The 27,507-nt window shown below is 40.2% G+C and overlaps 2 protein-coding genes across 6 annotated transcripts in view; one reads left to right on the forward strand and one right to left on the reverse strand.

Annotated features, from left to right (window-relative positions):
- LOC131250749 (uncharacterized) overlaps window positions 1-27,507 on the forward strand; it is an 87,303-nt gene that overhangs the window by 6,600 nt on the left and 53,196 nt on the right. The window contains exons 4-9 of one of the 5 annotated variants that reach the window (XM_058251040.1): window positions 3,455-3,506; window positions 3,650-3,752; window positions 3,835-3,960; window positions 9,645-9,838; window positions 18,263-18,387; window positions 19,892-20,316. In XM_058251040.1, the coding sequence (XP_058107023.1) occupies window positions 3,455-3,506; window positions 3,650-3,752; window positions 3,835-3,960; window positions 9,645-9,838; window positions 18,263-18,356 (569 nt within the window). In that variant the 3' untranslated portion in view covers window positions 18,357-18,387; window positions 19,892-20,316. Of the gene's footprint in view, window positions 1-3,398; window positions 3,507-3,649; window positions 3,753-3,834; window positions 3,961-9,644; window positions 9,839-18,262; window positions 18,388-18,458; window positions 18,671-19,891; window positions 20,317-27,507 lie in introns of those variants that run through there. The other 4 variants (XM_058251037.1, XM_058251036.1, XM_058251039.1 and 1 more) reach the window with 4 other exon arrangements.
- On the reverse strand, window positions 23,244-26,387 carry LOC131251852 (putative disease resistance protein RGA3). Its single transcript, XM_058252846.1, has one exon. It carries the CDS (start codon window positions 26,253-26,255, stop codon window positions 23,244-23,246), a length of 3,012 nt encoding a protein of 1,003 aa, XP_058108829.1. The 5' UTR covers window positions 26,256-26,387.

Below are 27,507 nucleotides of genomic sequence, written 5' to 3' on the forward strand. Positions count from 1 at the left end.
AACGGTCCGGTTCCAGTTCCGAAAATCCTAGAACCATTAGGAACGGTTCGGTTCCGGTTTCACCCCAGAACCGGACCGAACTAACCTGTGTGCACCCCTACCTAGTAGCACATGGGTAGTGGATGAAGAGATGATCCCTTGACTCCACATCCCGCATGCTCCATTCCTTTTTTACGAAGATTGTCCACTGTTAGTATCTATTTCTCCCCAACAACCAAGTGAGTGAGTGACTGAGGCAACCTTTAAAGGAGCTCCATATTTCCAAAAATAAAAATTGTGAGATGAAGGGGTTCCCCCGAAATATGGTAACCAACGCACTTTGGATGATTGCTTTTATGCGATTCCAATATATGAACGAAGCCCGGAAAGCAAACAACATTCTTCATGGGAAGAAAGTTGCTGGTTGGAAGCTGATTGTAACTTTAGCTAAAGTTGATCAAGTCTAGGGATTGGATTTCTTGGCCGATGCCTTGAAGGAAAGAGGTACGCAACAATCTATACACTTAGCTCGAGGAACAAGGATGAATGATACCTTTCTTTCTTCTTCTTCTTCTTTCTGAGAAATATAATGGATGATATGATATCTTAAAAATTTTTGCATGGATGAAGGTTAGAGGCATAATCCCTACCAAGATTTTCAAAAGTATCAATTGGAGAGAAGGGACCTCTAGGCAGTGTTCCTAAGTCGGTTCCGTTGCTTTATGTTTTTTCACCCAAACTCTGTAGGGAAGTGTTTGAGGGAAGGACTCGTATTGTCATCAAAGAAGATAAAACCCTAAAGGGGACCTGTAGTCTTCATGCTTGTTTATTGGGGATGGCTTATCTCAACAGTGTCTCTTTGTCCAATTGTAAGAAATAGTATAGGGATGAATGGTGATCTTTGATCCCAACAAGCATTCAAAAGATAGAGTGGAACTCCATTTTGTGCAATTTTCCATTGGAAGATGAGGCGGAGAGATTCTTTAGGGTAACAACAACATTAACCCTTTCTCTTTCCAAAATGGAGTATTGATAGCATGTAGTATTCAATACCCCAATAGTATCGACCAACACAATTGGTGTCATATTTTATCGATATAGAACTTTTTTTTTTGTGCTTGTGTTTTTCTATAGTAGCAATATTTTGCAAGTATTGATGTACACATCAGTGGTATATTGCGATATTCTACAAAATCAGTCCATATTATGCATGAGTTTGATGCACTTATATGGACATCAAGCCAAAAAATATCGATTTTGAAGGTGAAAATGGAAGAAATTGGGAAAATCTGAATTTATTTCTTTACCACTCTTTAAAATCGCAATGTAAGTGTGGGAAAATTAAAGTGTTGATTACTTGTGTTGTGTGACATTTGAATGAGATGGGGGGCATTTAGATGCAAGCAAAGTTGTGTTCTGGATGATTGTTAGACTCATGCTATCTTGGATAGACTGTCTTGTACTAGTGAACTATTTGTCAAACACCTTGGAACAGGAGTAGAAATGTGGTGTGGCACATGTGGGCTGTGGGGAGCTTAAGATGGATGTTGGTAGTATTTGAAGTATCAGTATCGCTACAAGTTTCGCTGGACAGGGATATGGAACCAATATCGATGTTGTCGATAATATCGCTGATAACCGAAAATGTGGGGAAACATGGGAAAAACGGTGGAATTTTCATCAAAACTTCGGGAGATGTTAAAATAGATATATTTGCATATTTGGAAATGAAAAAAATTGCAAAAAGAATGCATACACAACAAGTTTCTATTTAACGAGGCCTTAAAAGCATGTGCTGTTGTAAGAAATCAGTCCAACCATCCCATTTGGCCTATTTAACCATCCAAACATCCATTGATACTGCAAATTATCAACAACACATGATCTTTCACCAAGAAATCATCAACAATTGGAAAGGAAACGAAAGATTGTGGTCTCAGTATCGCGCATGTTGCAATATCGATAATATCGAGATATTATCAATATTATCAATGACAAATTGAACGCTACATACAACCATGTGCCCATGAAAAAAATTTGAAAAAAAAATTTATTATTGAAATATCATCCGATACACTTATGATACAAGCGCCACCTAGATTTTACATAGTCAAAAATATTGGCGATATTGACGCATTGGCAATACAAGCGACACTTAGAATTGACATAGTTGAAAATATTGGCAATTAGATTACATTAGTGATATTGATAAGTTGGCAAATACTTAGCTATACATTACTAATACCCGGAATTTCTAATACTACCAGCGTTATCGGTATCACTTAGCGATACATTACTAATACCCGGAATTTCTGATACTAACATTGTTATCGGTATCGCTGAGTTTGAGATAAAGATAATATCGGAGATATTTCGATAATATCGGAGATAATTCAAACACTGGATGGTGGCACATGTAGGGCACTTGAAGATTGATAAAAGGGGGGGGGGGGGGGTTGAACATGGACAGCTACACATGGGATGCATGTGCATGGAACATCGCGTTTCTGCACTCCTAACTAGGGGTGAGCTTTCTCATCTCTATTCCACCTTCAAGAGACATGCCTCCTTGCTTTATTCCATCTTTTGGGGACAAATTGTGCTTATTGTGTAACATGGACGGCTACACATGGGATGCACGTGCATGGAACATAGCGTGTCTGCACTCCTAACCAGGGGTAAGCTTTCTCATCTCTATTCCACCTTCAAGAGACATGCCTTTTTTGCTTTATTCCATCTTTTGCGGACAAATTGTTCTTATTGTGTAGCATGTGCCCTGCCTTAATTTTTAGCTATACTTGTTTTGTCTTTTCTAACACGAAGTTTGGAAATGATTCATTTAAGAATTTATTATTTTGGTAAGAAATATTTCTATGCTGTATTTGTAATTTCAAGTGGCTAAAGTAGCTAACAATTTAGAATGCTCCCATCTATTGTAAAATCATAAAAAGCATATTGCAAAACTTAATTGGTGAACGCTGTCTCAGGCTATGTTTAGCTTAGGGTGTGAGTAGAAATAATTCACTCCTTGAGATCTCTATGCTTTGTATAATTTCCAAAAATCATGTAATGCTACTTGCCTGGACATTGAAGAGTTTTATTTTGAATACAACACAAAAGACACCCATTTCATGATTTTTGGTATATTCTACTAAAATGAGAAATTTCCAAAATCACAAATTATGTATCTTTGCTGCTGAAATATCCATGAGCCAAATGCAGCTTTAGCCATTCTTGAAGTGCTTTTAACATGTTTAGAAAATGCGGGAGTGGTTCTCTGATATTTTCAGGAGAGATATTTAGGCCAATGCATAACCATTTGAATACCATTGTAGATGTTTTTGCTGCTAACTTTTCATTTCAGCTGCAATTAGTACTGCCTCCAAGACCATCATCATCATTTCCTTGTGTTTTATCAGTGAGGTAATATTAACATTGGGCCGTTCAAGAACAGTGATGGAGTTCCTTTGTGCAGCAAAGGAGAAAAAACGATCTTTTCGGGTATTCGTTGCTGAGGGTGCTCCAAGGTCTGCACATAGTGCTCTCTCTCTCTCTCTCTCTCTCTCTCTCTCTCACTCTCACTCTCACATGCACATGCGGAGAGACAGAACTGTGAGAAGATATCCGTGAGGTTGGATTGTTTTGATCTTCTCTTGGTATTATCTATTAGGTACCAGGGGCACGTACTTGCTAAAGAGTTGGTCACAAAAGGTTTACAAACCACGGTTATTACTGATTCAGCAGTTTTTGCGATGATTTCTCGAGTAAACATGGTAAGTTGTAATGGCAATTTTCCCTTTTTTGCGATTCTTCTTTCTTTTCTTTTTTTAAAACTCGAAATCTTTATTTACAAAGGTGATTGTTGGAGCTCATGCAATTATGGCTAATGGTGGGGTGATAGCACCTGTTGGGTTGAATATGGTTGCGCTTGCAGCTCAAAGGCATGCTGTCCCATTTGTTGTGGTTGCTGGTAGTCATAAGGTATGGTGGTATACTCTGACAACTGTTTCACATGCCTAGTAGGGTTGATTGTGTGGCCTGTTTGACACTGGGTGTCAGTTTATCACAGTTTGCTAATGAGAATACTGCAGGGTGTCTTTACAGTTGGGACTGAGCTAATTCTTTGTGCTTCTGCAATGAGATTTCCTGTTTGGCTCATGCATCACTGCTACTAGTTATGAGATGAAGGCTGATGTGATGTTAGTAATAAACTAGTTTCATGTCTTCTAGAGTCCTATGTGCGGCCTCTTCTAGATTGTTGCTTTTGATTGTGTGCTATTTCTTGTGAGTCTTTTCTTGTGTAACTGGTAAAAATGTGGTATGATAAGGTGAAAGTGACGTGTAAGAAGAGAGCAGAAGGCACAGGATTGCATCATAGTGTATCTGAATTGCGAATGGGTCATAAGTTTGGAACTGATGTTAAGGCCTCTTTTAAGTTTTTTGGTCTTTGTTTTTTTAGTAATTGTCAAGACCTCCAATTAATGTGACATATCTATGATGTTGGCACCATGTGTCACTCATGCTCAACAACAGCCTGGGAAATGCTCCTCAATCTACCTTCCTTGCTTGCCCCTTGGGGCATCCTTGTGATGGTTCTAATTGGCCATGCCGTCTTGTTAGTGTTGTCAATGCGAGCCTTTGCCATGGCTGATATCCAAGAGCCCATGTAAAAAGGAAGGGTGGGGTGGTGTACGATCTATTATGTAGTAATTAGTGTTGCAACTTGGGTTGGGTTGACCCGAACCCTTGAGTTGGGTTTGGGTTGTGCATATTCCGGTTAGGTTGGGTCAAGAATAATCACATGTATTTGGATTGGGTTGGATTGAGTATAGAGGACCTGTTTGGTTTGGGTTGGAATTCAGGTCAAATCGGGTTGTGGGTTGGTCTTCTTGAGGTCGGATTGGGCTCGGGTTGACCCTCAATATGATCCATGTCCAACCCACCCGAGTTGTGTCTTAGAAGTATAATATAAATGTATTACTCGGGGACATTAAAATTACCAAAATAAGAAAGGTTTTTGAAGTGGTCGTGGTGATTAGTTTGATGACCTTTGGAACATGTCCTTTTGGCCTTGGGTAGGGTGGTTGTAAGGGTGTCAATGGGTTTTTTTTTTTTTTTTAACACGCACGCACACACACCACCACACACTCACGCCTTGATGGGATTTCACCACCTATGGGTTGGATCTAGGTGGGGTTTGCATTAGCTTGAGCCTAACCCACAAATACATGGCCTAAAGCTTGAGCTGACTTGAACCTTGCATGTGAGACGTTTTAGGCCTGAACCTGACTTGATGAGTAGTTTGTTAAGTCTGTGCCCAACCCATTCAGAAATATCTACATGTGTGTTCTAGAGTTATTCTAGAAGATCCCTTGGAAAGATTAGTGGAAAGTATTTTAAAAGGCTTTTAGAGTGTTTGTGACTGTTGGATGATCGCCAAATGGAGAGAGTCTAGAAAGTTCCTAGGTATGTATATGGAGGATGGGTTCTCAATTCATTTGTGACCATCCTTGGTAATCTTTGGAGTGCTAGTCTGATATAGACATTCTTCAATGGCACCTGAGGTGATCAACAACAAGCACATGCATGAGAATGAGGGGGTTGGTGTCGACAGGCCAAAGAGGAAGAGGTCCCATTACGTGATGGCAATGTTGGAGGCATAGCGTGCATAGGTGGAGCTTGCCATGGGCAACGGGCAGGAGCAGCTTGAATCGATAGGCCACATTGTTAAGGACCTTGACTATGGGAACTTAGCTTTGAGAGAGGGAGGCATTCCAAGTGATGGCGATGGAGTCTCTCACCATGCTAAAGCAACATTTTGATTAGATTAGAGGGCATTGGGCCTTATGGAAAAGGGCCATGTCCAATTGGGGTATGGCCATTATGGAACAATGAAGGTGTAAACACTGGAATCTAGGTGATGCAGGACAATTAACTACTTGCTCTAAAAGCTCGAACTGTTAGAGTATGGCGAATTAATCCCTTTATCTCATAGCCCAGGCCCCACATCTCATGGGTTTAGGACCTCGGCGGAACCCCCCTTCGTGGGCCCCAAATCACATGAGCCGCCCACCCTGAGTGTGTCCCCGCATCTCACGGGCTACCTCACTCGAGCCTGGTGTGAAATGCGCATTAATCACCTTTGGTGAGGAGTCTCAAACACGAGACCTCCCCCGTGGGCCCCAAATCACATGGGTCACCCACCCCAAGTGTGCCCCTGCATCTCACAGGCGACCCCACTCGAGCCCAGTGCGAAAATGCCCCTGCATTACTAGGACCTTCAATTGATCGAGGGACACTATGGAGTTGGAAATTTCCTTTGGCAACTGGAGCAATGCTTCGAGGCTACCCCATTGGAGGATGAGTGCAAGCGCGTCCATGTGTTGGATAAATGATTATTATCATTCTCATGACCCATGGTTAATCTTACTTGACCTGATTTGAAAGACCAATGAGCTTGATCGGAGTTATCCCAATTATTAATTTTGCCCTACCTTTTTAGAACTTGAATTGATGGCCCTAGGCTTGTAGGGTCCCATTATGAACCATGACAGACTAGGCTTGAAGCTTGATGGGCTGGCTCGGCCCTGAAGTGGGTGGTTCCATAGTTGGACCTTAAGGATGCAAATTTTTAGACGTCTTGTCATATCCTGGGAAAGATGGATTTTGAGCTACAACGTTGGGAAGTCTACCATGGTCATTGCGATGCCAGCAGGAAGTTTTTGCTATTTTGGTGTGTTAACTTTTTCTTTTTTCGAAAGTTAACACTACCAGGGACAGAATCCTGGATCACTCACACACATGACAGTCTCTACTAGCTCATTGAGGCTATAACTGCTTATTGAGACTTAATTGCCTCTTTTCCAGTTGGCATATTTTGAAGGATAGGGCCTTTCGAAAAAAAAAGAATATTTGAAGGATGGGGCCACCTTCTTTCGAGAGTGCTTCCATTTACTCTTGTATGGGAGGTTTGGAAGGAAAATAGGATGTCTGTTGATGAATTGGTCTTAATTTTCAAGATGATGGAAAGAGCCAAAGTGGATCTTTACTTGGGGTCTTCTTAGAAAAGTTTCTTGTGATTTTACATATCAATCGAAATTGGACTTTGCATGCTAATGATCACTTCTTGTCTCATGGCTTGAATGTTAAATGAGTTGAACCACTGGAGGGATTTCTAAATTCTAATGACAGTTCTTTATGGAAGCTGGGCCAACTGGTATTTTTGGAGTTGTGCATGACAAAAGAGGTGATAAAGTTGGTGTTTCTTCGGGGTTTTGGAAGACAAAAGTTGAATGAAGCAGAAGCTAGTTGTCATAGACCGATCATTCACAAGGACCTAAATTCAGGATTTAGCCAATTTGTGGTTATCTTGTACACTAGTGGTTGTACATAGTGGAGAATTGTAGAGAGTTCTAGAGTCATGTAGAGTTGTGTAGAATAGTGTGAGATATCTACAATGTTCTAGAGTTCTTTAGTGGAGTCTTGTAGAGAGAGTGGTGTAGAGTATTCTAGAAGGATTCTTTTATAGAGCATTTTTAGCCTTTGGATGATCGCTACATGGTGCCATCCTAGCCATTGATGTAAGGAGTTGGGAATGTTCCTAGGTTTATACAAGGAGTCCTCATTTGTAATTTTCCTTGATCATCTTCAGATTGTTGGAAGCTTATTGAACACTCTATGCGAAGGGTCTTGAATGCCAACTGGTCATGCTTCTCTACCTTTACTGTAGCAATTGGACTTATGCCAAATCAATAATTAAATGATAGAAAATGTAGTATGGGGTGAATATCCATAACTTGAAAATATGTTTCTGGGTTGAGTTCTTGTAAGGTCTGGCCTTGGTTAATGAAAAACCTATTACACCTCTGAAGGATGGAGGTGCCGGTGATCAGGATTGGGATCTAGTGATAGACGCTTGAGGCAATTTATTACTTGATACTTTGATAGGGGGAATATATTGCTTTATTGTGGGGCGACCGTGGTCAAGATAACTATTCGATTTTTTGGATTTATTATGTATCTATCTTTACAGGATGCATTATCTGATGTAGCTGAAAGACTGAGTATATTGTAGAGAAGTTCTGTTGGGCATGAGCAGTACCTTTCCATGATTGACTTTTTCTTAGAAAGGAGATCTTAAAGCCTAAATTAAGGGGGGTAGTGTTGTGGGTAATCAATAGACGAAGGAGATGGTGGTGGAGGAATGCTAATGAGCATGAGCTTCAATGCTGCTGTGGAGTCAAAATTGATGAGGGATGGATGAACATGTCTGTGTTTTAGCTAAGCATGGGAGGAGGTAAATGATAGTGGGAGTTGTGAGGTTTGGGATGGTGATGGGAGGAGATTGTGCCTCTTTGCTAAAGATTTTTCTAGGTCTTTGATTTTGGAAGGGGATTACTCTAATGTTATTGCTTGGGCTGCTTCTTTGGAAATTATCCTTCTTTTTTTTCAATGAAATTCAGAAAGAACATTGAGTAGTAATCCTTCAAAAAAAGAAAAGAAAAGAAAAAGATTCAGAACATTGCCTCAATTTCAAACATTTTGTTTACATGTATTGTCAGGGAAGCTAATAAGTTTTTCATTTCTCTTGAAAGAGGGGGCTAGCTGTTCGGCTATATCTATTGGGAATTCTTTCCCTATCTCTTCGTTGATCGTTCAATGAATTTTGGTTATCTCCTATCCATCTTCGACATACGGTTTGGTTTTATGGATCTTTTGATGATATCCCAGATTTAGTCATGTTGACATTATTTATGGGTTGGAGGTTGAGTGTGGCAGACTGCTTTGCAAGAGGATTCAGAAATTGTTGCATTGTGCATATCCATGTCGGTTTGATTTGGGATGTCTCTGTCATTGCAGCCACATGATTGCGCATTGCAGTTGTTGGATGTAGCTGGACATTAACGGTTTCAATTTGAATAGTAAACATTATCACCTTATCACCTAGACTAGTTTTTTAACATAGTCAGGTAGAGAAACTGCATACTTTTTTGTAACTCGGCTGTTTTCTCTTCAGTTTTAGTTTTATTTTGTTCCACCTATGAGTAATGGGTTTCCCAACACTGGTCTTATTTCATGACATTCATTTGTCAATGAAGGTAGATTTTTGAATTTGGAAATTGTTCTTGCTTTAAGATAGCTGCCAGCGAATCCCCTAGATATGCATTATATATTTCCTTTGATGTGTTTTCTTTGCCTGTCAAATAAAAATTATAAACTTCTCTTTATGGATGCACTTTCATAGTGTGATTGTTATAGGATGTGTTGATTCATGCACACTACAAGAATTACTGTAAGAGAAAATTAATGTACATTGCAATCACTTTGTTGACGTGACGTGGACCGACAATTGCCGTCAAATTTTGAAATGATTGTATTCTAGTTTCTTTTCAAAAAGTTTTCACATCCAAGTTACGCAAAAACTGCAAGAAATGGGAATTCTGATGTAAAACTTTAGATGGACAAAATTGAAAAGACAAGGTTGACAGCATGCAACTGTTAGTTTCAGTTTTTTATTGTGTCCTTTTCCATTGACAAGTACCATTTTCATCCATATTCTTTTCTGGAGCGTTAATGCTTAATTCCAATTTATGATATAGTGTGTTGGTTGATTTATGATGACACCATTTGCACCCTTGTTTTTAATTCTGTTGTCTATATGGCAGTTGTGCCCCTTGTATCCACACAATCCAGAGGTTTTGCTAAATGATCTTAAATCCCCATCTGAACTGCTGGATTTTGGGGAGTTCTCGGATTGCATGGATTTTGGATGTGGCAGTGGTGCTCCTCTTCTTCATGTTGTCAATCCTTCATTTGATTATGTGCCACCAAAGCTTGTTAGCCTCTTCATCACTGACACGTAAGCTCACTCTTCTTTCTAATGTCGCATGCAGTTATGGTGACTGACCAAACTTTCTAAGCCTTTTTGCTTTTTCTTGAATTTAAATATTAATTGAAATCATTTGAAATTGCGGTAATGAAGTTGAAAGAGGTAGTACTTCTGTTTTTATCATGAAGCTCGCTTAATTGACAATGGCCTCAATCTTTGATAAAATTTACATTTACCCTTACTTTGAATAACGTAATTTGAGGCACAAGTTAATCTGTTTTTTAGTGACAGTATCTAGAAGAAACATTAGGTTCCCTCTTAACTATTAATGAGCCTGGTCTGTTAGATCGATTTAATAGTATGATTTAGTAAATAATTCCAACTAGCATCTTGTTGTCTGTGTGTGTGACCAGTGGGTCACCATGGGTTAGTTGCCATTTAGTGGTACCCTTATACTATATTTGGTTCTTTTGAAATGGAGAAGAATAGATTCTGGTTGGAAGTATGATCAGCTATGATAAAAAGGGGTGGATCTCCCCATGTCTTCAATCTTCTTGATGAAATATTTGTGTTGGAGCTGCTTAGCTTATTTATGAGAATGAGGGTGGTAAGAGATTGGCACATTGCTAGAGAGAGAGAGAGGGTGATAAGATGATTTGCATTCTTCAAATTTGTCACAGTAGAGGAACTAGGGAGGGCAATTGCTCGGATGGTGGGACAAAGATGATAGGTTCTTGAGGGAACAGGTGGAGCTCAGAGACAAGGAAAAAAATTGAACTTGAATCAACAGGTGGGGAGATCATTCACAAAAAATGTTGAGTGATAGAGACTTGGTGGTAGAAACAATGATTACCTGAGTCAAGGGGTCATTGGGCTCCGTGGCTCGGCATGCTCATTTGGATATAGGACCTAGAAGGAAAAAAGTTGACGAGGGTGGTGAAGTCCAGTTAACTTGGGAACTCAACAAGTTGGAGAAAGTCTAATTGGTAAGGTGGGGAAAGGGCTCTTGATCAAAGAGATCTCTATGTGGTGGAGTGTATATGGGAAGGCCATAACCTCGGTGCCTCAATTAAGAGATTAAATGAGTTGGAAGTATGCATCGAGAGGGGGTCAATGGATGAGGTTTCTAAGTCCTGACAAGGGGGTAGAATCTTCTCTAATAGCTTGAGGTACTAGTCTGGATTCCAGACCAAAGTGGGCGGGGATGTATTACATCCCTCTACATGTGTGGTGCGAAGAGTTTTGATGAGTGCTGTGCTCTTTTTTGGGTATGTGTTGGCTATAGATGGAAGATATATGCTCAAACAGCGTTCAAAGTATTGGCGTCGTTACAAGTTTCGCTAGACGGGGATACAGAAACAATATCGATATCGTTGATAATATCCCTGATAACCGGAAATGCGGGAAAAAATGGGGAAAACAATAGATTTTTTAGTGAAACTTCAGGAGATGCTAAAATACACATATTTGCACATTTAAGAATAAAAAATTTGCAAAAAGAATGTATACACAATAAGTTTCTATTTAATGGGGGCTTAAACGCATGTGTCGTCGTAAGAAACAATCTAACCATCCCATCCATCCCATCTAACCATCAAATTATCCATCCAACGTTCCATCCAGTGTTCAAAGTATCGGTATCGCTACAAGTTTCGCTGACCAGGGATACGGAAACAATATCGATATCGCCGATAATATCGCTGATAACCGAAAATGTGGGGAAACATGGGGAAAACGGTGGAATTTTTAGCGAAACTTCAGGAGATGTTAAAATAGACATATTTGCATATTTAGAAATAAAAAAATTGTAAAAAGAATGCATACGTAACAAGTTTCCATTTAATGGGGCCTTAAAAGCATGTGCTGTTGTAAGAAATCAGTCCAACCATCCCATCCGACATATTTAACCATCTAACCTTCCATCCAAACATCCATTGATATTGCAAAATATCAACAACACATAATATTTCACCAAAAAATCATCAAACAATTGGAAAGAAAACGAAAGATTGTTGTCTCAATATCGTGCATGTTGCGATATCGATAATATCGAGATATTATCAATATTATCAATGACAAATTGAACACTACTTACAACCATGTGCCCATGAAAAAAAAATTGAAATAAAAATTTACTATTGAAATACCGTCAATACACTTATGATACAAGCATTACCTAGAATTTTCATAGTCAAAATATTTGCGATACATTGGCAATACAAGCGACAACTAGAATTTACATAGTTGAAAATATTGGCGATTACATTAGCGATATCAATACGTTGGCGATACTTGGTGATACATTGCTAATACATGGAATTTCTGATACTACTAGCGTTATTGGTATCGCTGAGCTAGAGATAAAGATAATATCGGAGATAATTTGAACACTGGTTCCATCCAAACATCTATTGATATTGCAAAATATCGACAACTCATGATATTTTGCCAAGAAATCGTCAGCAACTGGAAAGGAAACGAAAAATTGTGGTCTTGATATTGCGCATGTTGCGATAACGATAATATGGAGATATTATCAATATTAGCAATTACAAATTGAAAACTACATAGAACAATGTACTCATGAAAAAATTGAAATAGATTTTTTTTTTTTTTTTTTTAAATTTAAATAAACAAACTTTCTGTGATATCTCTACGTTGGTGATATTATTGAAATATCGCCGATACACTTGTGATACAAGTGTCACCTAGAATTTACACAGTAAAAAATATTGGCGATACATTGGCAATATCGATACATTGACAATACAAGCGATGCCTAGAATTTACACAATTGAAAATATTGGCGATATCGATACATTGGCGATACTTAGCGATATATTGGTGATGCTTGGAATTTCCAATACTAGCGGTGTTATCGGTATCGCTACCAGTGTTATCGGCATCGCCACCAGTGTTATCGGTATCGCCAAGTTGGAGATAACGATAATATCAGAGATATTTCGATAATATCGGAGATAATTCAAACAATGTGCTCAAAAAGGTGGGAGTTTGTGAGGCTTTTGTTGTGGTGAAAGAGATTTATTTGCCTTCAGAGTCAACAGAGCTAAGAATAGGCAAGGAGAGATTTTGTATCTCTAATTTGATAGGAGGACGATCTTCTTGGGGAAATTCCAGGGGAGGAGCTAGTGTAGTGTTGAAGGGCGGAACAAGAAGGTCAGTCGGGCAACTATGGGAGGTAAGAGGTGATGATGTACAAGGAAGGGAAGTCCTGGATGGGTGCAACATGAAGGAAAGAGTCGCTTTGTTAGGGGTTAGATGACGATGCGATGATGTGGTGTGAGTGAGTCACAATGGGGTTATGATGGGTTCACACACACACACACACACACACACATATATAAATTGGAGTTAGTGAGGGTAGGTGGGTAGGGCAATTGGAGTAGAAGAAAGTCAACTCATGTCCTTCTATCGACTTATTACCGAGGCAAATGATGGCATTGGGAGCAATATTGTAACTTTAGGAGGTCAACTTCGTCAAGCAAAGCCGAGATGGGTTTTATCTTTGCATTGATAATGCAAGTTGGAAAGTGGTACACTAGGGGTAGGATCATGTGGGTCGCTCTGGCACAAACACTAAGTATATTTAGTATGGTTTTATTCATGCATTGATAATGCATGCTATATATGAAATGATGACTGTTATAATTATAGATCAAGCTTAGTAATACATTTTATGCATGCCATTGCATGAATGCAAGTATAAATCTCTATGAGTATAAATTTAATGAATTCTCTTTTCGTTGCCTTTGGAAAAAAAACACTAAGTGTATTCAACCATGGTTTTGGGTTAGGAAAAATACCGATCTAGGTCTTAAATGTACGATAATTTGGATCATGTGATTCAGGATGAAAAACAGAAGGGCGTTGGTAATTTGGTACATTGGTGTAGACATCAAGCTTTGCAATAGGGATGTCAATGTTGCCATGAACAATATCATCATGCAATAATTCCTCTTTAGGAGAATTTGAGTGGAAAGAGATGGCTTGATTGGATGGTTGATGTAGAATAGTCAAGCACTAGAGGGGGGAAAGGTTGGATTGGTGATGCACTAGGAAGGGTGGGGAAGGTGGTTGTTGTATCATTTGGAAGCACTAGGAGATTTTATGGATTTGTTTGAATTTCCTGAGCAACAGGGAGATTAAAGATGCCCATAAATGGGCGACAATCAATTCCCAAGAAGCAAAGAGGGTTGCTGTATGAGAGAGAGAGAGAGAGAGAGAGAGAGAGAGAGAGAGAGAGAGAGAGAGAGAGGATTTGTTTCAACTTATGCTAATGCTGAAGTTAAAAAACTAAAGAGTTTGATGAAAGGGTGGAAAATAGAAGTTTTGGGTTGGTGGAGACCTTAGAAGCAAGGATCCTTGAGGTCGTCCAATTGATTAATATTAAAGAATATAAATGGGAGAGATAAGATGGAAAATGATAAGAATATAAAGATATTCTGCTGCTTCTTTTAATGGGATAGCTAATGCCCGTAGAAGAACGAACAAAATAAGTAGCTTGATGTGAAAATGCCCATGCATCACACGGGCAACCCACCTCGAATGTGTCCCTGCATCTCATAGGTTATCCCACTTGAGTCCGGTGTGAAAATGACCCTGCATTAATCACCCCCAGTGAGGAGTCTCAAACACGAGACCTCTCGCTCTGATGCCACTTTGATACAAGACAATTAACCACCTGCTCTAAAAGCTTGAAGTAATAGAGTATGGCGAATTAATCCCTCTATCTCATAGCCCAGGCCCCACATTGCATGGGTTATGACCTCGGCTGAACCCCCCTCGTGGGCCCCACTTCACATGGGTTCCGCTTCACACCAGCCACTTGCTTCACACGGATGGGGCCCGCCTCACATGAGCCACTGCCTCACACGGGCCGCCCACCTCGAGTGTGTCCCCGTATTCCACAGGCTACCCCACTCAAGCCCGATGTGAAAATGCCCTTGCATTAGATTCATTACTTGCTCATACTAAGAAAGATGATGATTCTATCTTCCTCCTATAATCTGCAACAAGAAGAAAGCCAATCTCTTTAAGTTTGTAATCAAATTTCCTTCCCATAGGGACACCACCAAACCATATTGTAGAGCCTTCCAAGCGTGCTTCACCACTCTTGAATGAACTTTCACCACTGGCCCATCACCCAACATCTCCTTCCATCCCCATCTACCCTTTGTTGATGGTGTCTCTTCCCCTATCCCTTGCAAGGTCTCTCCACCACCACATCCCGGTAGGATCGAAAACCTCCCTCACCATTAACCTCATTGCTACTGGACTTTCTGTAACTTTCAGAACCCCTCACCTTAGTGGCTCTATGCCCCCGTCTTTACTTGTTGCCTCTTTCCTATGATTTGTGCTATACACCACCGCAACGCCATAACGAGTACTCTAAATTGAGAGTCCTCCCCCCCGAAGCTTTTGCTATTCAGTGCAGACACACTTTTGGTTGCCTCACCTGGATGGAACCCATCCTAATGAACATAGATCCCAAATGATCAGGGACTTCCTGATCCGCTTAGTCACCACCTCCTTCACCATCCCTATTTTTCCAAAAACCTTAGAGAACTGCACCTTTGAGCACGCCTTAGAGAAATTTTCCACGAACAACATCGTTAACTCTAGTGAGAAACCATTCACACGACCTTCATTGCATATAGGTGTAGTCGTTGCCATCTTTCGATGTGAGTCCAGCCTCCCAACCTCTCTCTCGGATTGGATTTGCCCACCTCAAGATCATTCCTTCCAACTACCTTGAGGTCTTTTCTACTTGCCTCTCTTCCTTGATCACCAAGGATACTCTCATCTTCCTCCTTGTTCTCGCCTTGATTGCCACCTTTGACTTTTATGTCATCCTCGATGTAGTCGCCTCCTTCCTCCTAATTACCCCTTACCTCAGTTGCCATGAAAAAAAATTAGGATTCTTTTGCAAGTTTGTTCCTTGATATGATAAACTTTTTAGCTGAATTTTATGAGAGAGGTTGGATGTCGTTGGAGTTGGGTGCTTCATTGATAGCTATAATATCTGAGAGTTGAAGGTGTTGAGTGCTTGTGGGACTTCGGGGCTATGAGTCTGATCGGGGGATCCTACAAGATCTTAGCAAAACTCTTGGCTTAAAGATTTTGTGTGGTGTTAGAGAATGTCATATCAGAATCCGTAGGGGTGTGTGTGTGTGTGTGTGTGTTTTTGGTGGGAGGCAAATCTCGAATAGTGCACTAATTACTCACAAATATCTCAACTCCAAAACAAGAAAAGGAAAACGGTTATCATTTGTAAGTTGGATGTTGGGAAAGCGTACGATCATGTGAAATGGGACTTTCTTTATTATCTGCTGGAGAGATTGGGTTGCGAGCAAAAAATGGAGTTGATCCAAGAATGTGTTTGATTGGCTAAGTTCTTAGTACCAATCGATGGTTCTCCTAAAGAGGTTTTTTTTTTTTTTTTTTTTCCCCCAGGCGTTTAGAGGTCTTAGTCAAGGCGTGCTCTGTCCATTCCCGTTCATGGTGGTTGTTGAAATCGTAAGATGTTGGATAGAGGTCAATCTGCTGAGTTGATCAATGGCTTTAGGGTGGAGAACACTGATTTCTAGATCTCTCATCTTTAGTTTGTCGACGACACAATTCTTGTTTGTGATGCAGACATGAAATTGTGGACGACTTGAGGAAAATATCGAAATACTTCGAAGTGTTGTTCTTGTTCGGATTAAAGGTTAATGTTCTCAAGCTTGAATTGTTGGCTATTTGCACATCCAAAGAAGTGGCAGTAAGGTTGGTGGTGGTGTTTGGGTGTTGAGCAAGATGGCTTTCTTTGTCGTATCTAGGGCTCCCTCTTGTGCATCGACAAGCCCACTAAATGGGATAAGGTAATTGTAAGGTTTGAAAGGAAATTGTCTAGGTGGAAGATTTGACACCTCTTTGGATGTCAGGCTTACGTTGATTGAAGCAGCCATGTCGAACCTGACTCTCTATTTTATGTCTCTTTTCAGGCGTTCGTCGTCCATGCTAGATAGGTTGGAAAGGTTGAGATGAGATTTTCTGTAGCAATGAGCATAAGTGAAGTAAAAGTTTCATCTTTTAAGATGTGAAGAGGTGTGCAAGCTGTAGCGAGAAGGGGGAGTATGAATAAGGAAATTTGAGCAGATGAATCTTGTGTTGTTAGGAAAATGTCTGCAGAGGTTTGGGGGTAGAAGAAGGAGGCTGTGGAGAGAGGTGCTTGCTGGTAAATATGGAATTCCAAAAGGGTGTTGATGAGTGAAGGATTTGTCTTTATATACGGTCTCTTGGATGTGAAGGTGGTTTACAAATTGGCGAATAAGTTTTAGGAGGAGGTTCACTTTTCTTGTGATGACAGGAAGAGGATTCGGTTTTGGGAGCACTTATGGATTGGTTAGAGCACACTCTAGTTAGAGTTTCCGAGATTAGCTAGGCTAGCTCCAGATAGGGAGGTTTCCATAGATCGGTGCTTCTCTTTCTCCGACAATGTAGTTGTTTGGTCCCCTCCTTATCGAAGGAATTTAATGGATGAGAATGTGGAGGAATTCATTTGGCTCTTAGAAAGAGGCTTTTTGGGTTGGGCAAGAGGGATTCGATGGTGCAGACTAAGGTTAAGTCGGGTTGGTTCTTTGTCCGATCCTTCTACAGGATCGGATAGAGAACCAAACCAATTTGCAACCTACCTTTGGGTGAGAGTAGTGGTCATACGTCCCATGTCTGGTTCTATGGGGCTCCTCCCAAGGTTGCGGCTTTTGCTTGGCTAGTGGTAAGGAATATGGTGCTTACAATTGACAATCTGCAAAAAGGTCAATGACGATTCCCAGACGCGGAGTTAGTGCATTTGTACATCCATTGTGTGTTTGCTCAAGTGTCAAAGAGATTTCCTGCCTTCTTTAAAAGGTCATGGGTGATGTTGGGATCCTTTAACGGCCTCTTCCTTGCTTGGCATGGGGGAGGGGTTGGGGAAAAAAGAAAGAGTGGTGCTGACGTTAGTTTTGTTGGTTGTAATTCGGGCTCTCTTTGCAACAAGAGGAATAATTGGTGTTTCGGAAATAGAAGCGGGACGGTAGTTGATGTCCTTAAGAGGCTGAAGTTAGATCTAATAGATTGGGTTTATTGTATTAAAGCCTTCAACCATAGTGATGAGTCCTTTAGTTGTTTTATTTCGCCTTCCCTTTGGCAATCTCTTTAATAAAATTTTTGTTTCCTTTCATAAAAAATAATAATAAAAAAAGCATCCAAAGAGAAACAAAAATCTTAGTTGATGGGGATGTTTTGACTGTCCTTAAGAAGTTGGTTGCCTACTTTTTTTGTCATCTCTTGACAATTTCCTGTTTCTTTTCTCTAAAAAAATTTCTTAAGTGTTATCGTAGTTTTTGGTTTGGTGATATTTCTATAAATTATTGGACATTTCTTTTAACTATCATCTGTTGTATTTTCCAGGGGAGGGCATAACCCATCGTATATGTATCGGCTCATTGCGGACTATTACTCTGCTGATGATCTTGTTGTGCAGCAGAGATCTTCTGAAAAATGAATTTAGTACACCCAGATCCAGTATACGTTGAGTAAGTTCTCTGTCATGAGATACTGCCGTATGTTTCATATATGCAACTAAATAGCATTTTCGTAATGCCAGGTATATGCAGAGATGCAGTGGAGACTGATTTATGTAGTTGATAATTCTTCAAAATTTTATGCTAAATATAATCTCGTCTGTCTATAATTTTCTCCAATTCTTGGAAAGGACACATATTCCTATCCAAGTATACCTTTTACTCACTGTATCATTTACAATCAGAGACAACTTGGAAATTGCAATATAAAATTCTAGGTTTTTGACTTGCTTTAGCGAATGACTTGGCCTAGTCAGTGAAAACTTTGGATTAATATTAAGACCATTGCTAAATGGTGGTGACTTGAGCTCCTGAATGCTTTTGGGTACTAAATGAATTATTTCTGACGTTTGTGGCTGGTGATTATTTAGAAAATGATTACCAAAATATGAATTCGTGAAAAATGGTAAGCATCAGGAATGAAAAATTTAATAATGGTGAACTGATCCATCATGCATAATGACAAATTTGAATTTTGGTGAACTAATTCATCATGCCAACTTCATAATCTGATTAGAAAAGACAGTTTGGTGCCATCTGATTAAAACAATTTTTTTTTTTGGGGATCGATCAATGCTTCCTTTTCTGAATGAATAACCCACCTTTCCATTCCAAAAAGTAATGAAGTCATCCTTGGTGGGTGGGTTGTGAGTCACCAGGTAACTTCAACAACATTTTATCTCAGTGACATTTAGCTAGTAAAAGTGATGTCAGTGCATGGGTACTGATTGCCTGCATTGCATGCAAGAGGAAATTGTGGAAGATGGACACAAAGTGTGTGTTTGTAGGTATTGGAGAGAGATGTATCCATTACTTTGATAAATTGCTTTCCTTTTTCTCCTCTTACTAAGTGATCTTACTTTTATTAATATTAATAAAATAACTTATCCAAGGAATTCTGTCAGTTGTCCTAGTATGTGGATCATAAGGTCCTAGTGAGTGACACTGTTGAAGTGGCGAAAAGGCTTGAGATGAAATAAACTTTGGTTGCTAAAGCATGTTTTTGTCCTTGGAAGCCATGAGAGGGAATGGAGGCATGCTATGTGCCAGGGATCTCTGGTGCACTTACAAAATATACTTATAAGGACCTTGCTGAACACTAGTGTGGGATCTAGGAGCCTTCTGATCCCCCCTCATCAGTTGCACAAGTGTGGGTGGAGTATTGGCTGTTTATTTGCTTTTTAATCTCCCATCCGATGAGTTGATTGGCCTGATTTATGGGCGAGGGCATGTTCACGGTTTGATGATTAGCACAGTTCTCACACAAGTTTGCCCAGTTGGCATGTGTCCCCATGATTCACCACTTCACAGCTCTCTCCTCACGAATCAATGCTGCATTTCTCTTTTGTTCTTTACATTCTATTATTTTGTATTGGATACTCAATGGATCTGTCATCTCAGTGTTTTTACTATTGATTTTCATTTGCTTTCTCCTGCAATGTATGGCATTGATCAGGTGCAGCCCGTGGCCAAATATTGTTGGAGTGGAGAGGTTTTTTTTTTTTTTTTTGGAAGATGAGGAGAGTGTAGAGTGTAGAGGCTGAAGACGAGCCAAGACTTGTGAGCTTATGCTAAAGAAGTGAAGGGAAAAGTTGCCTTGGGCTGGAAAAGGGGGGAAAAAGAGAAGCCAGTAAAAGAGAGTAATTGCACGTGGATGAAAGCACAGCGTTGCATCATTTTAGAAACTTAGTTGGTTTCTGTAGTTGAATGTCGTCACTTGGGTGAGAAAATTTGAAAACTGAATCTGCCCATGTTTACTTCTTATCTGTAACCTTCCGTTGTGAATGAAGTGATTGAATATTGAGTTTTGGGGAAAAGGAAATGGGGATTGTATATGCTAACATTATTCCATGAAGAATGCAATACTGTTTTTTTGTTCCATGGTTTACTACATAGGAGCTTAACTGTCAACATTGCTTTGTACAGCCCACAGCTCACTTGCTCTCAATTGGTCTTGAGTGGCCCATGAATCCTGGCATTGGCTACTGTAATAGGTTATGACAGACTGCCAGATCACGTTGTCAATGGACTGATGCTTTCTATCTGTGATTACTCACCGGGCTATCTCAATCTTGGCGATGCCTTCCATTTGTGACAACTCCTCGGGCTATCTCAATCTTGGATATGCTTCCCTCCCTCCCTATGCTTTCCATCTCAAATGACACCTGACTGTCCAATTTGCGGCCCTCTCAATAGATGGTGCAATAGGGAAGTTATAATGGTCAAAAGGAAAAAGGTCCATTTAAGTTGGTTTTTATGTTGTGAGCCATTCATTGCAGGACCATGGGTGGATGGTTTGTCTGAATTCATTGATAGTCTCATTGCAGTTGTGACAATGGTTGGCTGTCTCATCCTCTACTCCTCACATTTGGCCAATTTTAAAACAAACACATATAGTTATTTTATTTTTAATTCCTTGTTAATCCAAGTGGCATGGGAATATTATAATGAGAGTGCATTGTGGAATCAATCGGTTGTGTATCTTCATTATGAAAACTGGAATTAATGAATTAAATAATTATCGTCGCCATTATCTTAAGCACTATCACAACTAACTGGGGAGAGAGATAGGCGTTGCTTTGAAAATGAATCAGAATGGGAAGGCTGGGTCCATTGCAAGGCAGTGTTTTGGGTGATTGAAATGGCTTTTGGCTCGTGTCTTGATGGCCCGCTTGGACTTGTAATTTTATTTTTCTTTTGTATTTTTTGTTGTTCTTTTGGCACAGTTTTTCAATAAAATCTTTACCCATTAAAAAGAAAAAAGAAAAAAAAGAAGAAAAAAAGTGGGGTTAGCTACACCAATTCTCTTTTGCCATTTTCATCTCATTATGGATCCCCATCTTTAGATAAACTACTAGTCCTCAGTCTTTTTTATTAACTCCACCGACCTATACTTCCTCCCCCTCGCACCCAAGTTATTATATTAAATCACTTCCATTTCTTGGCATGGAATTTCTGAGTATCTTTTAAAATTGTGGCTTTTTTTTTTTTTTTTAAAATAAAAATTTAAGGTCTATTCGTCCACAAGTGCTCGTAGAACAAACTCAGTCTACAAGGGTTGCGTATGGGCCTACTTTGTGTATGCTATCAACCTATGTAGAAGGGTTGCCCACCATGAAAAATTCAGTTTCATCCAACATTCATGTGGGTACCGTATGAAGTTGGAGGCATTTGGATGGTTGCCAATTGCTTTCTATTTTGGCTAACCTAACAATTAGATAGGCATGAGCATCCCATCATTATGGTGGGATCTATTTAATGTGTGGGTTTGATGGGCTCCACACAGGTATAAGCAGGTGGGCTCAGATTCAGCAGTGACCCTTTCAGAATAGAGGTCGGTACTGGTTGGTGCTCTGTGGGCCCCACCATGATGTGTCTTATTTATGTTGTTCATCTATTTTGGCAGCTCATTTTAGGTATGAGCACGACAACTCATTATAAGGTATGAGCGAAAAAATAAGGCAGATGGAAATCTCAGGTGGACCACAGCATAGGACTGTGAATGCCTAAGGAAAGGCCAATTTGTAGTTACGGTCTAGGCTCAATCACGAAATTGAGGCCTGATTATCAAATGGGCCAGGAGACCACACGTTGTGGAGAATATGTCACACTTGTAATATATTTAGGGCCTGTTTGGGAGCGTGGATTCGGAATCCCTGTATTTGAAACCCCCTTGGTTTGAAATCCTCTTGCTGTGTTTGGCACCTGGATTCAAAATCTAACTTCAATCCAAAAGTAGCTATTCATGGTGAATTTACAGGGGTTTGAATTTAATTAATAAATCAACTTTAATATGTCTAATTAATGAACATATGTAATGTTTTGACAAAATGGTTGTAATAAGCCCACTGAAATATATACTTTGCTTAAAAATGATGAAATTCCAAGTGTATCGGATGGGTCACAAGCACAAGATCACATCTGAGTGACTAACCAATGATTTTTAACTGTTGATTTACATGGACAATATTGGCCGGATCATATTAAATTAATTATAGTGATGCAATTGATAATCTAATTATTTTGGGACATCATTAGTGGGCTATGTATCCAATAGGGTAATAGTACTCACATGTTACGTATGCAACTATCGGAAGGATTTTGATGTAATCCAAGCTTTCAATGACCCCTGCATCTGTAAGCTGTAAGCTGTTGTATGTGTACAAAATAAATGGATGTATATGTATACGTTGTGTATCTATTCCGTCCATCCGTTTTGCCAGATCATTTTATGGCATGGACTCAAAAATGAAGTAGATACAAGTCTCAAATGGACTACACCATAAGAAGCAGTGGTCATTGAACTCCCACCGTTAAAAACTTCTTAAAGTCTAGTTGCCTGTTCCGAAACTTTTGTGGCCCATAAAAAAATATTTATAATGATGTTCCACCACTGTTTATTGTGGTGTGATCTAACTGAAATTTGTATATGGTTCATCTTTGGCCCATGCTATAAAATGATTTGGCGTAACAGATGACACAATATAAAGATTAAGGTGGGCCCCGAGGTCCAGGGTCTCACCCACAACGTACGCTGGATCAGCAGCGTATATGTGGAAGAAATAAAAAGGCAATCAACATCTGACAAACAACTTTTGATTTACATATTATTACAACTAAATCCATAAAAAAAAAATTTTAAAAAGAAAAGAAACAGAAAAAAGAAAAAAGGAAAAGAAAGAAAACATAAAAGAAAAAGAATAAAAAAAGAGTAGTTAGGCAGAACATCAACAAAATTCCTTGAAACAAGCGAGTGAAAAGCTGTTCGTCGATTTCATCTTCTTGGAGCCACATCACCGTAATGCCTTTCAAGTAATTATGATATTGGGGATGTGGGCAATCTTGTACCGATCTTCTCCTCCTTCTCGACAGCGCTCTTTTAAGAGTGGACAGAACTGTATCTTCAATTGTTGAAGCATGCTGAGGTGTTGCAACTCCTCTGGTAGAGACCTTAAATTTAAACAAAACACGATCTCCAGATTTTGGAGGGCTTTGAGTTGCCCCAACCAACCACAAGGGAACGATGTCATCTCATCACTTCCCCAAATCACCAAATGTTTAAGGTTGGGGAGGATGGGTAAGGGCCCACCCGATTCCAACCCATCATTACCTATCGTTAAAATCAGCTTCCGGAGGCGGGGTGGAAGATTACCGGGCAACTCCTTCAGCTTTGGACAATCTTTTATTTCTAATAGGAGGAGTGATGGCATAACCTCTCCATCTCCTATCAATTCCCACTCCTCCCAGTTTGACATGTTTCCGAAGGAGAGGGTCTCGAGCTTTGGGAATGACACGACACCACCACTTCCATCATTATTATCATCCCCACTAAACTCACCACCCACCTTTCTCAGCTCTTCCATTGCCCTAATATAAAGGTATTTAAGGGAAGGTAGTTTACCAAGACCCGGCAATTGTTTACAAGACGAGAGGATCACCTTCACTAGATTGGAGAACACTGGATCCTCTATCCACTTGGGAAGCTTCCAACCTTTGTAACTCCTTATTGCCAGCTCTTTCAAGTTTGTATGGGGCTTCAGGATTTCAAGCACGTCCTCCATTCTCTTCACCTCATCATCATCCAACGCTTCATAACCTCTGTATTCATAGGATATATCATAAATATCCTGCTGCTTATACAGTTCTGCCTCCCTAGCTTCGTCCCTGCTCTTGACTTTTTCCAACCCAATAATTTGGAGTCTTCCTTGAAGATGAAGATGATTGATCAGTTGTTTCACTTCTCCCCATTTACATCCTTCGATGCCACCCTCCACTATCAACTTTGTTATCGTCCGAAGGCTACTTAGCCTCCCTATGCCCTGCGGTAAGTACTTCAGCTGCCCAGTGCCTTCTAAATCTAAGTGTCTTAGGCTAATCATTTTTCTCAGCCCTCTTGGCAGTTTTTTTAGCTCACGACACCAATTGAGTATCAAGGTCTGTAAATTTACACAATTACTCACCTCCTCAGGCAACTCCTCTATCGCTGTCCAAGATAAATCAAGATATCTCAACTGCTTCAATTTCCCTACTGTTCCAGGCAATTTCTGAATGCTAGTGTGACTCAAGTCCAATGCCCTAAGGTGTCTGAAATGATTAAATAAATTGTTCGGCACCCTAGGCATGTAGATTCTTGAGTCGCATAGCAACGTCCGCAACTTGTTAGCCTTATACAAGGTGGGCCAAACTACAAAACTGCCATATAAAAAAGAATGGCGGAGATTGCTTGGGTTCAGCGAGGCTAGTTCTCTGATATCCACCAGTGAACATTCACTTCCTGCAACGGATTTTGCAAGATCATGAACTAAATCATGCATCTTGCACTTGACTATTTTCTTGTCATCGTCCAACTCTGCATCTTGAAGCAACGAGCGTCCTAGTAAATCATCAAAATACTTACTCCCAGTTTCTTCCATATCTCTACTGCCGTTGGAGGGGATGAAACCTTGTGCCACCCATAACTTCACTGTCATATCCTTCTTTATCTCCCAATCTTTCGGGAAGATGGAGAAATAAGCAAAGCATTGCTTCAAAGCAGGAGGCAAGTCATGGTAGCTGAGTAACAAAGCTGGTAAAACGTCTTTTAAGACATCATGTGAATTCCATATGTCGCTTTCCAAGACAAGCTTCCAGTCAAGTATCGTCCTTCTCGACCCCATGGCACTCCCTATTGTCTTCGCAGCGAGAGGGAGCCCTCCACACTTGTTTACGATTTCCCTTCCAATATCTTCCAACTTTGAACGCTCTTCGGCACTCCGATGCTCAAGCGCTCTGTGCCAGAATACTAACCAGCAATCATCATCAGATAAGACTGCCAGTTTGTGCATGAGACCCCTTCCCATCGCGAATGCAACATTTTCACTGCGAGTTGTTACAATGATTCTGCTCCCTGGTGCACCAGCTTGGAAGGGAGGTTTCAGTCTGTCCCACTTGTCAGGTTCTTCACTCCAAATGTCATCAAGCACAAGCAAGAATCGCTTTGCATGCAACATTTCACGAAGGCGGCATTGCAACTGATCCAAGTCTAATGACTCGCAACCAGTCTTCGTTGCAGACTGGATGATTGATTTCGTAATTCGTTTCACATCGAAATCTTCAGAAACACATACCCACATTCTCATCTGGAAATGCCCCATGACTTTCTCATCGTTGTAGGCGAGCTGAGCAAGGGTGGTCTTCCCCAACCCCCCCATTCCAACGATAGAAATGACGACGAAGGGCACCTCATTCACCTCTCCACTACTCTCCCCCAGTAACAAGTCTACGACTCTATTTTTATCATCTTCTCTGCCAAAAACTGACGGTCGGTCGAGTAGGGATGCTGTCTCTCGCTCACTGATCTCGGCCGGCCTCACTTCACCATTCACCCTTTCCATCTTCTCACTATCTACTTTAAGACCCAATTGGTTCTTAGCTTTTTCGATAACATCTAATCTACCCTTCACCTCCTTTATCCTACTCCCAATTTTGTGGCGTAACGCGACATGATTGAAGAAAGTAACACAGGAGAGGTAGCAAGTAACAAGGAAGCTGAAACAGGAGCCATCACCTTCATCTGGAGCCTGTGGTCTGAGAGCATCTGTCGTCCACTCATCCAGTATGTCATCCACATCGTAGGCCACGTCTTTGAGATTCTCCAACCACTTCTTCACAGCTTCGTTCTTCACTTGCTGAGTTTCAGCATCTTTAAGCACAGCTTGGAGCAAGTTGAACGTAATGGAAAGGTTTTCGATTTCGTTGGTGACACCCACCAACAAAACCGCCTCATCTTCAAGAACTTTGGTCAATTTTTCTTTGGCAAGCGAGACCAGTGAATCAACCATGTTTTCTGTTTTTGGTAGTGATGGAAAGAAGAGAGGAATTTGAGTTCAAAGAGGTGTAAATATAGGAAATGGGAAGGAGTTTGAAGATATGGAACAGAGAGAGAAGGGAGGAAATTGAATTCAAATTGGTTTAGAAATAAGATATGGAACAGAGAGAGAAGGGAGGAATTTGAATTCAAATTGGTTTAGAAATAAGATATGGAACAGAGAGAGAAGGGAGGAATTTGAACTCAAATTGGTTTAGAAATAGGAAATGGGAAGGAGTTTGAAGATATGGAAGAGAGAGACAGAGAGAGAGAGAGAGAGAGAGATTTTCCGAACCTCTGGTTTTGGAAGGCATGAGATGGTAAAAGAAAAATGGAAATGGTCCTTACAAAATAAGTATAATGATTGGGTGACTCGGATCATCTAATCTGAGTAGAAGACGGACTAGAAATCGAATTGCCTACTCAGTTACTCAGCTACGCTTTTTATTGTACTGAGTAAACGCTGTTGGCCCACCTGAATGTGTGTGGTTTATCCACACCGTCCATCCATTTCTCCACCTCATTTTAGGGGTTGAGCCCAAAATGGAATCATATCCAAAGCTAAGTATATATGCCACACTACAGGAAACAGTGAGACTAATGATTTATACCGTTGAAACCTTTGTAGGGTCCACATTGATGTTAATTTGTCCTCCAACCTGTTCATAAGATCACACAGAGTTGGATGAAGGGAAACCAAAAATATAGGATTGATCCAAAACTTCTGTAGCTCCCAAGAAGTTTTCAACGGTAGAAATTCAATTGAGACTGTTTCATGTGGTGTGGTCCACTTGAGCTTTGAATATGCTTCATTTTTAGGCTAAAGACTTAAAATTATATGTTAAAATGGATGTGCCGATTGGATAAAATACATAAATCACAGTGGACTCCACAGAGTTTCCTCAGTACACTAATCTTACGGAGTTACTCAGTACACAGTCAGCTTCCGTCGGACTATTGGTCTGATGGGTCCGCATAACATTGACCATGTAAAAAAAGAAAAAAAAAAAACTCCAATTGAATATTCTCAAACATCGATTACTAGCCAATGGTTCAGATGGTTAAGAAAATGTATATATGGATGGTTAAGAATGGCAGATTTTGGATCATGGTCCTATCATAACATGACTCAACAAACCAACGGTATGAAGTAGCCAACCATGAGCCTCACATGTTAGAACCATCTATTGAGCCACTTGGACGGTTCAATGGATCAGCCAGGCTTC

Source organism: Magnolia sinica, chromosome 7 (assembly GCF_029962835.1).
Source record: "Magnolia sinica isolate HGM2019 chromosome 7, MsV1, whole genome shotgun sequence".
NCBI classification, from domain to species: Eukaryota; Viridiplantae; Streptophyta; class Magnoliopsida; order Magnoliales; family Magnoliaceae; genus Magnolia; species Magnolia sinica.

Bases quoted from the DNA above. Each gene is read 5' to 3' on its own strand.
- LOC131251852 (XM_058252846.1), bottom strand. From the start codon at position 26,255: ATGGTTGATTCACTGGTCTCGCTTGCCAAAGAAAAATTGACCAAAGTT.